This window comes from Jatropha curcas, unplaced genomic scaffold (genome assembly GCF_041381405.1).
Source record: "Jatropha curcas cultivar XTBG-Jc1 unplaced genomic scaffold, XTBG_Jcur_1.0 HiC_scaffold_85_pilon, whole genome shotgun sequence".
Classification (NCBI taxonomy): Eukaryota; Viridiplantae; Streptophyta; class Magnoliopsida; order Malpighiales; family Euphorbiaceae; genus Jatropha; species Jatropha curcas.
The window spans coordinates 1-16186 of NW_028322346.1; the positions used below are offsets into that span (position 1 = coordinate 1).

Consider the following 16186-nt stretch of genomic DNA (forward strand, 5'->3'; position numbering starts at 1 on the left):
TCTTGGACTTAACCTGAACCACTTGCAAGATCTGGGTTGTGCGGAAGGGCTTTATTTTATTGGTCATTACTACCCTGCATGCCCTGAACCAAACTTGACATTAGGAGTTGGCAAACATACTGACAGTGGTTTCCTTACAATACTTTTGCAAGATCAATTAGGTGGCCTTCAAGTTCTTCATGATGATAAATGGTTTGATGTTACTCCTATTCCCGGAGCTCTAGTGGTAAATGTGGGAGATATGTCTCAGGCACGTATTATTTACTTCTGATCCTAAACGATAAAACTACTTACAGTAAATCCTTAAGCTATAATGGATCTATCTCTCTAGCATTTTAATTTGGAAGGTTTATTTGATCAAGATTATCTTATCTGGTCTCGTTTGTTGTTGAGCAGATATTAAGCAATGATAAGTTCAAGAGTGTATATCACAGGGTACTGGCAAAGAATGTCGGACCAAGAATTTCAGTTGCTTGTTTTTTAAGATCACATTTGGAGCAAGGAACTACTTCCTCTAGACTGTATGGGCCAATCAAGCAGTTACTGTCAAAAGAAAATCCCCCAAAATACAAAGAAACTACAAGCGATTATGTTGCTAAAATCTACTCAAAAGGAATTGATGGGAATTCTGGATTGCATTATCTCAAACTATGAATATATTTCAGGCATGGTCTACAATTTCTCAGTTTTTCTGCATTCGTTACTCTTGGACAAGCAGAGTGTATTATATAATGTTGACCTGTTGTCTTTGAACTTTGTCTCAGTACTCCATTTATTAATCAGACAAAGTGGTGAAATTTGGGGAAACATTGTCTCTCTCCTTTATTTCTTGTTTTTAAACCAAGCTGAGGACAGCAATACGATGCTGTCTTGATCTTTTGTATGTCCGAATCTTGTTATTGATTCTTTTGTATTAGACGACACAAGTATTACACAGTAAATTTTGTCTCTACCTCTGGTCTCTTTTAATTGTGAACTAATCTACTATAAGCAACTCCTGCTACATCACGGTTGAGCAAATCATAATGATCAATTTGAACACTTGAGTTTGATTGCCTTATGTGAATAAGAACCACCCTTTTTACAAAGCCTAAATTTTTTGTTTATAATAAATTCTGTATTAGGCGGTGCCACATAATGGGCCTATTAGAGGGTAGTCCAGTCTATAAGAATGAAACGGCCCATTAAAGGGGTTGATTGCCCTCTAAGCTGCATTTCTAATGTCAGTGCTCGTCAATCAGTTGTGTTGCAAAATTGTGAAACCGAAAATAGGTATGACAGCAATTGGAGGACCTTCGGCCAAACTGGATCCTGAAAGAATGAAAGAGCTGAAAGCGTTTGATGACTCAAATGCTGGTGTCAAAGGATTCGTAGATGCTATTGAGTATCCCCTAAATATTTATGCGACCGCCTGAGGATCTTGCCGAGGAGTTGCACTCCCGGCAGGCTGATATGGCAGTTCCAGTCATTGATTTAAGTGACATCCAGAAGGACAAGCGGCGTAAGGAGATTATAGAGGAAGTAAGGCTTGCATCGGGGAAGTGGGGCTTTTTCCAAGTGGTTAATCATGAAATTCCTCTGGGTATTTTTGATGAGATGATTAATGGGGTACGCTTGTTTAATGAGCAAGACCTTGAGGTCAAGAAGAAGTTCTACTCTCGGGATCTTACGAGAAAAGTGAGATTCAACTCCAATTATGATCTATATAGTTCGAGATTTGCTAATTGGAGGGACACGTTGACCATTTCCATGCCCGATCATCTTGACCCTGAAGAATTGCCAGCTACTTGCAGGTATATAATCTGACTAGTTACCTGAACTACCCTGCTTTTGATTTCATTTTTTCTATTGTTCTGTTTATTTAGTTGAACAACCTTTTAATATCCTCTGTAACTTTTTAATATTTTTCCAAAAGAAAAGAAAAGAAAAATTCAATGGATGTTTCTGTTATATGATTGGGTCATACTCATAGAAGGGCAATATTGGAGTACACTGAACATATGAAAAAATTGGGGAACTCTTTGTTCGAGTTACTATCAGAGGCACTTGGCCTAAAAACAGACCACTGAAGATCACTGGGCTGTGCTGAAGAATACACCTTTAGCTGCCACTATTATCCAGCATGTCCTGATCCAGAGCTGACTCTAGGAGCTAGCAAGCACACAGATCCTGGAATGGTGACTCTACTGCTGCAGAGTCAAATTTGTAGCCTCCAGGTCCTTCAGGACGGTCAATGGGTTAATGTACAACCAATTCCTGGAAGCTTGGTAATAAACATGGGAGACATTCTTAAGGTTTGTTTTTTATTGGGTAGATAAACACCTTTGTCCTTGTATTACACTTATCTTTTCTTTTTTCTAATAATTCACTTTATGGTGGCAGATTATATCAAATGACAAATTTAAAAGTGTGGAACACAAAGTAATCGCTAACCGTGATGGACCAAGGATTTCTGTGGCATGCTTCTTCACTGGAAGTATCTTCACGCCATTAAGGACTTACAGCCCAATCAAGGAGTTGACATCAGAGTACGACCCTGTACAGAATAATCCATACCTAAATAACTAACTCAACCACCTTACAGCCTGTCAATAATCACCACAGCACAGCCCAACAGAGCCTAACAGCAATAACTAATCATTAGCCAATCATTGTCCATCATTGCTGGTTCAATCATTTCCATTCATTTATTTCAGCAATATAATCCAATGTACAGAATTTATCTACCAATTAGATTTAGACATTTAGCTAATTCTAGATATCTTTTTGTATATAAATTCACTCTGTAGCTGAACATTGATACTTGAGAAATAAAATACAGAGCAATATTTTTTCTCCAATATTTGAATTCAAAACTGTTCATGGTATCAGAGCCTGCAGGTTCGATTCAGAAACTTTTCTATTTATTCCTTTGTCTTTTCCATTAAACCTTCTTGCTGCATTTTCATTGTTCTCTGTTCTATCTTGAAAATGGATGATAATACCACTGCAAATAATGGTAAAATTAATGATTCTGATCCGTTAACTCTTGTCAACTCCGATGCTCCTGGTCAGTCTCTAGTGAGCATTAAACTGAATCCTGGTAATTTTTTATCTTGGAGTAGATCTGTTAAGATTGCTTTAAGGGCAAAGAATAAGCTTGGTTTTATTACTGGGTCTGTTGCTAGTCCTGAACCACTGCGGTTAATTATGAAACTTGGGCTAGAACAGATAGTATGGTTATATCTTGGCTATTAAATTCCATGTCTGAAGAAGTAGCTGATAATTTTGTTTTCTGTCCTACTGCCAAGGATTTGTGGGATGAAGTTACCCATAATTATGGCCAAGTTAATGGTCCTCTTGAATTCCAAATTCTTAGAGATCTAGCAAATATCGTTCAAATACCAAATCTGTTAATGAATATTACTCTTGTCTCAAAAGAAAATGGGATGAATTGTCTTCTATTAGAACTCTACCTGTATGCACATGTGGAGCTGCTCATTCTTTTTCACAGCTTGAAAGAAAAGATAAACTAATGCAATTTTTGATGGGACTCAACAATGAGTATGATAATACCAGAAACAATATCCTTATCATGGATCCATTGCCTCCTGTTAGTCAAGCCTTCAGCATGATCCTGAGTGTCGAGAAACAAAGGGAGATTCATCACCAGCCCATTGAATCATCAAATTCTACAGCAATAATGCTCACTCATCAACCAATCAGCCTACTGTAGCTTATCGAAGAAACAATCAGAGGGAAAAGACAAGGGAACCACAGAACAAGGCTGACAGATACTGCACTCACTGTAAAGGAACTGGACATACAAAAACAAGCTGCTTCAAGTTGATTGGATATCCAGACTGGTATTTTGATCCACAGAAGAGGAAGGGCAAGCAACAAACTGCAAATTTTGCTTCCGTTCATAATATTGTTGCATCAGAATCACCACTTGACATTCCAGCTCCAACTGCTCCTGCAACAATTAATGACACAATCAGTCCTCATCTCAGTCAGTTTATTCAGCAAGAAGTGAACAGAGCAGTCACAGGCAAATCCATTTCTCACAACCCTGGTACATCTGATGCTGCTGCTAATATTGTTCAATTCTCAGGTAGCATTCTACTTTCCCTCATCTCTGGTATTGATTTTAATGATAAAGGTAACTGGGTTATTGACTGGAGCAACTGATCACCTCACTTATAATTCAACCTTTTTTGTTTCCTTGCACATCTTACCACAACCCAAATTCCTTAAGCTGCCTGATGGAACAGTTAAAATAGTGACACAATATGGAAAAGTGATTTTAAACTCTAAGCTTACATTGCATAATGTCCTATATGTACCCTCCTTGAAATGTAACATTATCAGTGTTAGCACCTTAACTAGTACCTGCAATTTATCTGCTCACTTATTTCCAAATTACTGTTTCTTTCAGGATATGCAGACTGAGGTCACCATTGCTTCTGGTATAGTTGTGGCAGGCCTATACTACTTCACCAAAGACTCTTTTACTTTTCCAGCAACAATCAAATTCAACAAAAGACTCAGATCGTCCCAGCCACAAAGCTTTCTTATGGCACTCTAGATTAGGACATTTGTCTTTCAAAAGATATCAGCATATTGCAAATTTACCTAAATGTGATTTTTCATCCTTTATATGTCCTGTTTGTCCTCTTTCAAAACAGTCCAGATTACCATTTTATCCAAGTAATTCTATTTCAGTTCATGCTTTTGATCTTTTACACATTGACATTTGGGGGCCCTATGGGGTCAAATCTATTACAAATGCTTTCTATATGCTCACAATTGTTGATGATATGTCAAGATATACCTGGACTTTCATGTTACATTCAAAAGCACAAGTTCACCAAGCCTTAACCACATTTTTTAACTTTGTTCAAACCCAATTCAATAAAAGAGTCAAAGCAATCCGAACTGATAATGGCAGTGAATTTATTAATTCCAGTTGCATTTCTTTGTTTGAAAATTTAGGCATTATTCACCAAAAATCCTGTGTGTATTCCCCTCAACAAAATGGAAGAGTTGAGAGGAAACACAAAACCTTAGTTCAAGTAGCCAGGTCCTTAATGTTTCAATCTCATCTTCCTACACATTTCTGGTCTGAGTTGCTCCTTACTGCCACATATATCACAAATAGATTACCTTCAGAACCCCTTCATTGGACCTCTCCATATCAAAACTTATACAATAAAATCCCTGACCTTTCCTATTTCAAACCATAGGTTGTCTCTGCTATGCCACAGATGTTACCCCACACAAAACCAAATTTCAAAAGAGAGCTTCTCCTTCAGTATTGATTGGCTACTCAAACCAACATAAAGGGTATAGATATAATCTCGAGTCCAAAACCCTTTTTCACTCAAGGGATACTGTCTTTCATGAGCATATATTTCCCTTCTCCAACAATCATCCAGAATCAGTTGCCCACTCTTCCTTGCCAAAATACACCATAATCTTTCTTCTTATTCCCAACCTTTACAAACTGATACACCTTCTCCACCAGCACCTCAAGCCCCTACACAGCACCTTACACCAGAACATACCTTACCAGAACTAGACTCACCATCACCAACGAACCACTTGAACCAAACCAAATTCCTCAACCTGATTTGCAAATAAGAAGGAGCACAAGACAACATACAAAGCCAAGATGGTTGGATGATTTTGTTGCCACAACTAATACCAGCAGTATAGCCTCAGCTGCTACATCCTCAGGTACACAAACATCTTTACTCTCCTTTTCTCCCACAATACCTCACCATAATTTTGTTGCTCAAGTGTCAAATATTCAGGAACCTAAGTCTTACAGTCAAGCCAGAGGTGATAGTAAGTGGGTAGCTGCCATGGAACTTGAACTTAATGCCCTGGAACAAAACCAGACATGGGTCATCACTGATTTGCCAAAAGGAAAAAACCAATTGGGAACAAATGGATCTACAGAATCAAACATAATCCTGATGGGAGCATAGACAGGTATAAAGCAAGGCTTGTAGCTAAAGGGTATAGTCAAATCCCTGGAATTGACACTGACACATTTTCTCCTGTTGCTAAATTGGTAACAGTCAGAACCTTCTTATCTATTGCTACTGCAAAGTCATGGCACATTCACCAACTAGATATTAACAATGCATATCTTCATGGTGAAATTACTGAAGATATCTATATGTCACCCCCACCAGGCTATCACAAAGTCCCTCAAGGCAAGGTTTGCAAATTATTGAAGTCCCTCTATGGTCTCAAACAAGCTGGGCGGCAATGGAATAAGGAATTTACTTCCTTTCTTTTATCTTTGGGCTTTATTCAATCACCAAATGACCATTGCTTATTCACACAAGGGTCTGAAAATAATTTCCTAGCTTTATTAGTTATGTTGATGACTGTTTAATTGCAGGAAATAATTTCAGTCTTATTTGTGATCTCAAACAATCCTTGCATTCCAGATTCACTATCAAAGATCTTGGGAAAGCCAAATATTTTTTAGGCATTGAAATTGCTAGATCACAGCATGGAATGATTCTTTCTCAACAGAAATTCATCACTGATATCATCTCAGACACTGGTTTATCTGCAGCCAAACCAGCACAAACTCCATACATTCAGGGCACCAAGTTAACAGCTAATATGGATAATTTACTTCCTGATCCTGAACCTTTAGAAAATTGCTTGGTAGATTACTTTACTTGTCACTCACAAGGCCTGACATTTCCTTTGCTGTACAGCAGTTGAGTCAATATATGCAAAGTCCTTGTTCTTTCCACTACAAAGCTGCTCTGCATATTGTAAAGTATCTTCTTGGCACCTTATCTGTTGGATTATTTTTCCCAAGCAATAACAACTTTCAAGTTACTGCATATTCAGATGCAGACTGGGCTGCTTGTGCAGAAACCAGAAAATCTGTCACTGGTTTTTGCATCTTTCTTGGAGATTCTCTCATTTCATGGAAATCCAAGAAACAACAAACTGTTAGTAGATCATCTGCAGAATCAGAATACAGAAGTATGGCCTCTACAGTTTGTGAAATTCAATGGCTCTTCAACCTTCTTCAGGATTTTCATATACCTATCACCCTCCCCATACCTCTTTATTGTGACAATAAAGCTGCCATCCATATTGCTTCTAATCCTGTCTTTCATGAAAGGACAAAACATATTGATATAGATTGTCACATTGTTAGATCCAAATTATCCTCCGGGTTTATAACTACTCCCCACATCTCTTCAAAACGACAACCAGCTGACCTTTTCACCAAACCACTTCCATTTCCTACCTTTCATCATTTCATTCTCAAGCTGGGATTGGCATCACTCTCCCCATCTCCACCTTGAAGGGGGGCTGTACAGAATAATCCATACCTAAATAACTAACTCAACCACCTTACAGCCTGTCAATAATCACCACAGCACAGCCCAACAGAGCCTAACAGCAATAACTAATCATTAGCCAATCATTGTCCATCATTGCTGGTTCAATCATTTCCATTCATTTATTTCAGCAATATAATCCAATGTACAGAATTTATCTACCAATTAGATTTAGACATTTAGCTAATTCTAGATTATTCTCTTTTTGTATATAAATTCACTCTGTAGCTGAACATTGATACTTGAGAAATAAAATACAGAGCAATATTTTTTCTCCAATATTTGAATTCAAAAACTGTTCAGACCCTCCACGGTATAGAGAAGTTGCGTTAGGTGAGTATCTTTCCGGATTTTATTCTAGGCCGCTTGAGGAGAAATATAATCTAGATTACTACAAAATGTGATGATACTGATAGCTAACTGAGGACAGTTTCATTTTGTTGCAACATAAATAACCAGAGGTATTGTTATGCCACTGTAATTGAACTAGTCGAGTAAGAAAATTCGTTACCTTAATAACAGCAATAGCATTTGTAATATATCTTTAAGATTTTTTAAAAAAACCTTGCTGTGTTCGGTTTATGTTTCCAAATAAAAATGACTAAGGCTCCGATTTAAGATAGTTAATTTGGCAGTAATTGATTTTTGCAGACATAAACTAGGTAGCATAGTCTATACTCGACAGTTCCAATGGTTAGGTCTTTTCTTTTCTTTTTCAATCATAACTCCAAACCACGAAACCAAGGTGGGGTTGTTGCATCAAGTGTCAACAAAAATCTTATTCTATAGTTTCTTGTCACAGAACTAAACTAGAATAACTCAGTAAGTTAATCAGGAACAGGACAGACGGGATCTCCTTTTGCCCCAACTTTTGTTCGATTGTCTTGTTTGAAAATCTTATTATAAATCCTGCTCAGAAAAAACAAAATAATTCTAATAATTTTATTTATCTTGTTTTTCAGTCAATTGCTTGCTGTATTGGATGTTAGGTGGATACATGTTTGTTTGCCGTTTACTACAAAAAAGGAAAAAGAAAAAAAAAATCAAAATATTAAACTCTAGCATGTAATTCTTTTAAAGGTAGTTTAGATTGATAAAATATGAAATCCATGAATTTTATAATATCTATAGAATGTAAATCCATGATCGTGAAATCAATGGAATTTCGCATTCCATCCTTTGGTTGGAAAAAAACATAATCTATGAATTTACAATTCTTCTTTAGAATAAAATTAAATGGTTTAAATTACTTTATTAATAAAAATTACAGAATTAAAAAATTCCACGATATCTACGACAACTTTCCACTGTAACTTAGCTGGGATTCTAGTAAGTCATTCTTTACAGTTATATTTATAAAATGAAGTTTGTAAATTTTTAATTATAATAAACGCGATAAAGTGCATTGATGTAAATTCAAGGGAGGATGAAATTATGGATACTGGATCCAGCCTTTGATTCTAATTTCTAACGTCAATTGCTGTAATGTAGAGAATCGATTTTGTTTTACGTTTTGTTTCAGCTTGCATTATATTATAATATAGATTCTGCTATTTCTTGTTTATTATTTTATTGCTCACTGTATGTAATTAAGAAAATGTAAGCTTACATTCTACCTTAAAACACTTTTAAAATAGAAAATCTCTTCCTTTCAACTTGGGAATCATAGCCAATAACCAGTTAACAAAGATTAAATTAAGTATACAAGACAAAATTGAATCATTAACTACTAGTTTCTATAAATTCATTTGTAATCATAGAAAGCTATCACAGAGTGAAAGAAATAGAAATCATAAGCAATACTAAAATGGAATTTGGTTACGATCGTAAGGAAGAGCTTAAGTCTTTTGATAACACAAAACTTGGTGTTCGAGGACTTGTAGATGCTGGTGTAGTAAATATTCCCAAGATGTTCGTTCGATCGTCAGATGAACTCACTGAGGACCTCGACCACCCTCGGACCACCCACATTGGTCTTCCGGTCATCGAACTTACTGGTCTTTTGACCTCTAATCGTGGGAAGATTGTTGATCAAGTCCGGAGGGCATCGGAGGAATGGGGATTTTTTCAGGTGGTAAATCATGGAATACCCTTAGATTTGCTGAATAACATGATAAATGCTGTACGGAAATTTAACGAGCAAGATATTGATGTAAAGAAAGAGTTTTATTCTCGTGATACAAATCGAAGAGTGAGATTTAACAGCAACCACGATTTGTTTCAATCTGAAAGAGCTGATTGGAGAGATACATTTTCTGTTTCTATGCTTAGATCAGACCATATTGACCCAAATGAGTTACCTGCCATTCTCAGGTATTTAATTAAACTAATGTAGAGGTGATTCCAGTAACATAAATTTTTCATTTAACACAGCTAATTATTTGTTTATGTTTATAGAGATGAAGCTGTTGAATTCATAGATCAAATCGGAAAAATTGGAGACACTCTCTTCGAATTATTATCAGAAGCTCTTGGTCTGAAACCTGAGTACTTGAAATCTATAGAGTGTAACAAAGGCCGTACCACTGTTTGTCATTACTATCCAGCATGTCCTGAACCCGATTTGGCCATGGGAGTAACTAAGCATACCGATAACACATTCCTGACTGTTCTTGTTGAAGACGAGACTGGTGGTCTTCAAGTGCTTCATGATAATAAATGGGTTGACGTTCGACCTATTCCTGGAAGCTTGGTAGTCAACATTGGAGACCTTCTTCAGATAGTGTCAAATGACAAGTTCAAGAGCAACGTGCACAGAGTGCTCCCAAGCCGTAGTCCAAGAATTTCAGTAATAGGGTTTTTTGCAGGACGTGTAGCTCCACCGGCAAGATTGTATGGTCCGATAAAAGAATTGTTGTCTGAAGAAAATCCTCCGAAATATAAAGAAGTCCTGGTTAGTGAATATGTTGCAAGGTTCTTTAAAAAAAACTCCATGAGAAGCCAAGCCTTGATGATTACAGACTCTGAAGCTGCTAATAATACCTCCAGGATTAAACAAAACTATGTGTAGTGTCACCGTCACCAATAAATGTGGTTTCACGTTGTATTTGAACCATGAAATTTTCCAATTAATAAATAAAACGCTGAGTTTGTATTTAAAAAAAGAAAATTGCTCAGATGCACAACGAAAATAAAAGAAGAACAATTAATTTTTTTTTATTCTGATAATCAATGGATTATTAAATATATTAAAAAAAATCAAAAAATAAAGGAAGCTCGGGTGTTGGAATCATTGATAACATATCATTTTCTGATACTATTTTCAAAAGAAATTCCTTGAGAATGCCGATATCAAATGGCTTCTCTGATTAGATAATTGATTCATTTTACCAATTTGAAAAGAAGTAACCACCAAATTGTGGGTTTTTGGTGGATTTCTGTCTGGACCTTCTAAATGCTTTATTAACTGTTAGAAAAAAGAAAGAAAGAAGAAAGAGAAAAGAAGTGGGTGCGTAAAGAGAAAGGAACTTGAATAAAATAAAAACCCATTTGTTGGTAGGTCATACAAAGGAATGGGAAACACAATTTAGATTTTCCATCACTTATTTTTCAACTCAATTTCAGGTATGGGTTATTGTCAAAACCATTTGTTCAACCATTTTGACAACTCGTGTTTCATTTTCAATTTCTCAAATTCAACTAAACTGTAATAAAATATACAAATTAGAAAATACTTAATTATATAGATAATAAAATAATTTGATTACCACTTGAAAAACCGGTTATGTTTTATCCTTTTTTACATAATAAATGAATATTTATATTCTAATTTACATTAATTTATTTTCAAAAAAAATGTTAATTCTTATTGATAAATAAATATTAGATACTAATATATTTTTCAAATATACTAAATAAGTATAAAAGATATCAAATTAATGTATGTTGGAATATGTGGGTAATCCCACATCGAATAAATACAACTAAATGAAATGGCATATAATGTGAAGGGTGAACCAACCAAAATGGCTTAGACCATTTTGTGTTAAAGGTAAGCCCAACTCATTATAAGCCCAATATTAAATAAATAATTGAATTGGATTTGATTAATTGCTCCTAGGGCCCAGATTCTCAATAATGTATAATAATAATTTGACTATTAAAAGATCTTTGAGAGAAATAATTTTTTCAATATGGTTGTAAGCATATACTGTGCAAATAAATAAAGAAAAAGAGTAATTTGTGATTATTAATAAAGGCGATTAGGAAAATAGATTGCAGATAAGTTGTGTTGGCGTAGACTGAAAGCGTTGTCTCCATTTTTTAAGAATGTTTTGTACACTTTGTTAGCAATAATTGGTTCTTTCTTTACCCTTTTTTTCAGTGCTCGCATAGGAGATTGATAATGATTCTGTCCTTCCTTTAACCCCTTAAGATAGGATTTGACCTTGGATCTAACTACCAACCCTAATATTTAAAAAAAAAAAAAAAAATTTACCAACGGCATTAACAGTAAAAAGATTGAAATATAACTGCCGAAATTAGTAATTAATTGAGATTTTTGTCAACAACCAACAACTTATATCAAACACATCTCACTGTTCGTTTGACAATTATCAAATTCACAAAATGACTATCAGAAGTCCTCTTAAATCTTAAATTTGATAAATCAAAGGGAATCGAGTGAACAATAGAGGTGAATATGAATTTTCAATTAACATTCATTTTTTAAGTAAATTTTATTAATGATTTTAAAATTAGTGTGCTGTGCAGTTGTACACTGGTATTTTAATGACCAAAATCGCTGCAAAAGCAAAAGTGAACTGTCTCTCCTCGCATTACGAATTAATTAAGATCAGTTTCTTTGAAATTGGACCAAAAATGGCGTCGATAACAAACTTCAATGACTTGCTCAACTTCTCCAGGTAAAGTATGCCAATACCAGATCTGCTCACGCAAGTTGACTCTCGATACTTCCATGGAAATTGCGTACCGTTCTTTGTCTTTATTATTATATTCAGTTTCATTATTTATTTATTTATTTATATTATATTTTTGCGTTTCAAAGTCTCTCTACAGTTTGCTTTACCTGTCCCCATTTTTATAATCATTTCTTGCTTTAACCTTTTTTCATGTCCTCTTCTCCCTCTCTCTTTCTTGAAATATTTTGCTTTGCTCGCAATTTTGATTAATTTTTTCTTTTACTATTCAATTTTTTTTTATCTGGGTATGTCATTTTGCTCCTCCTTCTGCATGCTTTCTTGTGTCTTATTTCGGTAAAGATTGGCCTTTGGAGTTGACAGGTGTTTCATCTTGAGTTCCTGAGTGATTGAGGGGAAATGGTATTTTCGTTGATCAATTCAGAAGCTGAAATTTACTGGTTTTGGTAGAGGAAAGTTTAAAAAAAAAAAAAAATGAAGGATTTTGCTGGGACTCCAGGAACTGTGACCGCGCTTGCTTTGAGGATTTCGCAGTGTATTTTTGCGGCCGGCTCAATTACTGCCATGGCCACCACCTCCACTTTCTTCAATTTCACTGCTTTCTGGTATTATTCGTTCTTTTGACCATCCTTATATGATTATTAGATGTTTGAGCTGCTTTTGAATTCAGCTGTTGTAGTCCATTCTTTAGGGGTCATTGAAATCGAAATTTGTCGTTTCAGTCTTGACAAATAAAATTCAATCGATTAATAGATTTGGAGAAGTTGACTCGGGCAATCTGCAGCGAAATTAGGTTTCTGTATTCCAAATTTCCAATAATCAATAATGCATGATTTAATTTAAGATGCATAATTATTTCCTTGATGATGTTTCATTCCCTAAAATGTCATAGCTGCACAATTAGCTTGATCGCTGAGGAAATTCAGATTTTTCTTATGAAAAAAAAAAGTTATGAATTCAAATATTAATTAACTGGAAATTTTAGAAGGGACTGTGACTTCTATGGCTTTTGCTAGTGACAAAAATCGTTTATCATATTTGGCATTTGCTACATTATGAATTTATTAGAATTAAAATGAGAAAAATTGCACCTTTTTCTATTGCTAAAGAAGTTACTGAAATTAGCTTGAACATCCTTTGTTCCTAGCTAGTTTCTTTCCCCTTAGAGGATGGCACTATATTTACAATTGTTCCAGTGAAAACCCGAGGCCTTAATATATGTATGCTCCCAAATTCTTTGCCGTTGAACTTGGGACTCTTTCTATTGTGTATAGGGATGATCTCAATAATAAAAAAAAGGAACATAGAGGAAAGAAATTGTGCCTTTTTATTTGTAATGAGGATGTCAAAACTCTAAAGCTATGAAGTCGAATAATGTTAAATCCAAATGCTGCATTTGATTATCGAAATACCTCTCTGGTTTACTTTTATGTTAGTCTATTCTTGTTTTGAGCCTATTGGATCATTAGTCAATAGTACTTCTCAAATGCATGGGGCAGACTGTTTTAAACTTGAAGGAAGGAGGTGCTAATTAGTTATAAAGTTAACAGTTTTCATGACTCCGAATTTTTAATTTTTAGCTGCATTAGCACAAAAAAAGTGTGCTATTGCTTGAATGAACATATTTATACATAAATATATCTGTTAAATACAGTTGAAATTCTATTGGAGTTGCAATCCTTGTGAAGGTGAAGTATTTTGTGATTGTTCATCTTATGGTTAATTCTTATTAGATGCTTTTTGATTGACTTTCTTTCAGTACCTCCATTTCCTTCCTAGTTTTGCTGTTATGTTATTGTAGTCTTTGAGCTATGTTTTTATGCAGTCTTATCTGTAATCCATGGAATTATACTGCAGCATAGTGCTATCTTCATCTTGTTTTGTTTTTTTTTTTTTTTTTGACATTTAATATTGATCATTTATTATTAAGATAAAAAACGAGCAATACAAATGGGAACAATATCCCAAGTTCGAAAACAAGCCCCATGAGAAACTGATTTAGCTAATACATGAGCTATATCATTTGCTTGTCTTCTTATCCAAGCCAAGGTGACATTTGGCAATTGGACTAAAAGAAGCTTACATTCAGAAATAACTACTCCAAACTCAGACCAATCTTGGACAGAATTTCTCATAGCACAGTAAACCTGCAGACAATCGGTCTCAATTTGAATCTTCAGGCTGGAGTAGCTCGATATCAACCAAGACAACACCTTTCTTAGCGCCTGAGCTTCTGCTACTGCTGGAGAAGAACAACCTTGCAATGAAGACGTTGCTGCTGATACAAACCCCCTGTTGCAATTTGAAATGACAGCGCCGACAGTTCCATGGCCAACAGAGGGAAAAAGGGTAGCATCAAAATTGATTTTAAAAGTACCAACAGGTGGTGGGAACCATTGACTACCTGCAGGAGCATCGGTACCTGTACCTGAACCTGACAGCTTCAGCTAGGCTTTCTTCCAAGATGCGAGCATACTTCTGACTCGAGTAACCACAGGATAAGGTCCTTCTTCCACTTGATTCCATTTCAGCTCATTACGGCTTGACCAAACACTCCATAGTCCCATAACAAAACTTTCAAAAAATTCGTGCTCCCACACCTTGTGTAAATGTTCCAACAATTGTAAGAAACTTGGAAAATTCCCAGTAGTAAGCTGAATACCGAAAAACTGCCAACAAAATCTCACTCGTGGACACTCGACAAGAGCATGGACTAACGTTTCAGTGTTACCACAGTAATCGCATCCTGTATCAAGCTCCAGTCATCTTGTTTTGTTATTCCCACAAATTTTTCCTCTCTAAGCATGCCATACCATTTGGTCAATCATGTTTTGGCTAGGCCCATTCTGCAGTTGGAAAAAATCTACCCAATTAACATCACTGCACGCAACAGTCAGCATCTTCAAAAAGTGCTAAGAACGTTGATTATTAGATAACTGATTCATACTCCACTGCCACTTAACTTATTTTGCATGTATGCACCCAGTCTTATAATAAGTCGAATGCAAAGCCCAAGGTAGGAAATGTAAAAAATTTACTCCTCTTTTTTTTTTTTTTGCAGCTACCTAATAGCTTCAATGGGTTTACAAGTCATATGGAGCTTTGGACTTGCATTATTAGATGCATATTCCTTGGCCCGGAAGAAGGTTCTGCACAACTCTATCTTGGTCAGCCTTTTTGTAGTTGGAGACTGGGTCAGCCTCCATAACCTTTACTGTTCTCTAATCATTGGTCACCAAATCAAAAGATTTTTGTGTTCATATGGTTGTTGTTTAACAGCATACGTTTCCAACAGGTAACGGCAACATTGTCTCTTGCAGCAGCTTCCGCCTCAGCAGGCATCACAGTGCTCTTGTTTCATGATGCTGGAAATTGTGGTTATTTGGGCGAATGCCAACGGTACGAAGTGTCTGTGGCATTGGCCTTTTTAAGCTGGATAACCATTGCAATATCATCTCTGATAATGCTATGGCTACTAGCGGCAGGTTAGACAATTTCTTGCTTGTGATAAAGAATTTGTTTCTGAACACTAAAAAACCCATGTGTCATAGAAGTTTTCATTATTCTACAGTGTCAATACGAAAAAGAAATAGAATTTGTTTCAAATTTTACATTCATTTGGATTCGGATTTATTCTTTTTCTATTTTGCAACAAAAAGAAATGGATAGCTGATTGTGATCACTGATCAATAGATGGAACTTCCACAACATTGTAATGTTTGAATAGAAAGTATTATAATTACAACAAGTTTACATTTTCTTCCAAAGGAGTCGTTTTGTCTTGGCATTATCGGTTGGCAATATATGTCTGGAACTGCATAAGATTAGTAGAGGAAAGGTTTTTGTTTCTTAGCATTTGTTTGTACCAAAAACCAGACATTAAGTTGCTCTTTTTTGCTTACTATCATGTTTGTCCTGTTTATGTATACTCTCTGTAGGTCA

The 16186-nt window shown here is 35.6% G+C and overlaps 1 protein-coding gene and 3 pseudogenes across 3 annotated transcripts; all 4 read left to right on the plus strand.

Annotated features, from left to right (window-relative positions):
- Window positions 1-4: 4 nt before the first annotated feature.
- Window positions 5-723, plus strand: LOC149492191 (1-aminocyclopropane-1-carboxylate oxidase homolog 1 pseudogene; annotated as a pseudogene).
- Window positions 724-738: 15 nt separating this feature from the next.
- On the plus strand, window positions 739-2752 carry LOC105632114 (1-aminocyclopropane-1-carboxylate oxidase homolog 1-like; annotated as a pseudogene).
- A 6229-nt stretch (window positions 2753-8981) lies between these two features.
- Window positions 8982-10685, plus strand: LOC149492192 (1-aminocyclopropane-1-carboxylate oxidase homolog 12-like; annotated as a pseudogene).
- A 1175-nt stretch (window positions 10686-11860) lies between these two features.
- On the plus strand, window positions 11861-16011 carry LOC149492193 (CASP-like protein 5B3). Of its 3 annotated transcripts, none has more exons than XM_089716814.1 (5): window positions 11861-12000; window positions 12078-12229; window positions 12608-12849; window positions 15306-15438; window positions 15540-16011. In XM_089716814.1, exons 3-5 carry the CDS (start codon window positions 12719-12721, stop codon window positions 15732-15734), a joined length of 459 nt encoding a protein of 152 aa, XP_089572940.1. In that variant the 5' UTR covers window positions 11861-12000; window positions 12078-12229; window positions 12608-12718; the 3' UTR covers window positions 15735-16011. The 3 variants fall into 3 exon arrangements, with proteins under 3 accessions (XP_089572940.1, XP_089572941.1, XP_089572942.1); XM_089716815.1 differs by having other exon boundaries at window positions 11873-12000; window positions 12066-12229; XM_089716816.1 differs by lacking the exons at window positions 11861-12000; window positions 12078-12229 and having other exon boundaries at window positions 12383-12849.
- Window positions 16012-16186: the final 175 nt, after the last annotated feature.

Bases quoted from the DNA above. Each gene is read 5' to 3' on its own strand.
- LOC149492193 (XM_089716814.1), top strand. From the start codon at position 12,719: ATGAAGGATTTTGCTGGGACTCCAGGAACTGTGACCGCGCTTGCTTTG. The intron at 12,850-15,305 runs GTATTATTCGTT...TTTTTTTTGCAG, and splicing joins TTCAATTTCACTGCTTTCTG to CTACCTAATAGCTTCAATGG. The intron at 15,439-15,539 runs GTCAGCCTCCAT...CGTTTCCAACAG, and splicing joins TTTTTGTAGTTGGAGACTGG to GTAACGGCAACATTGTCTCT.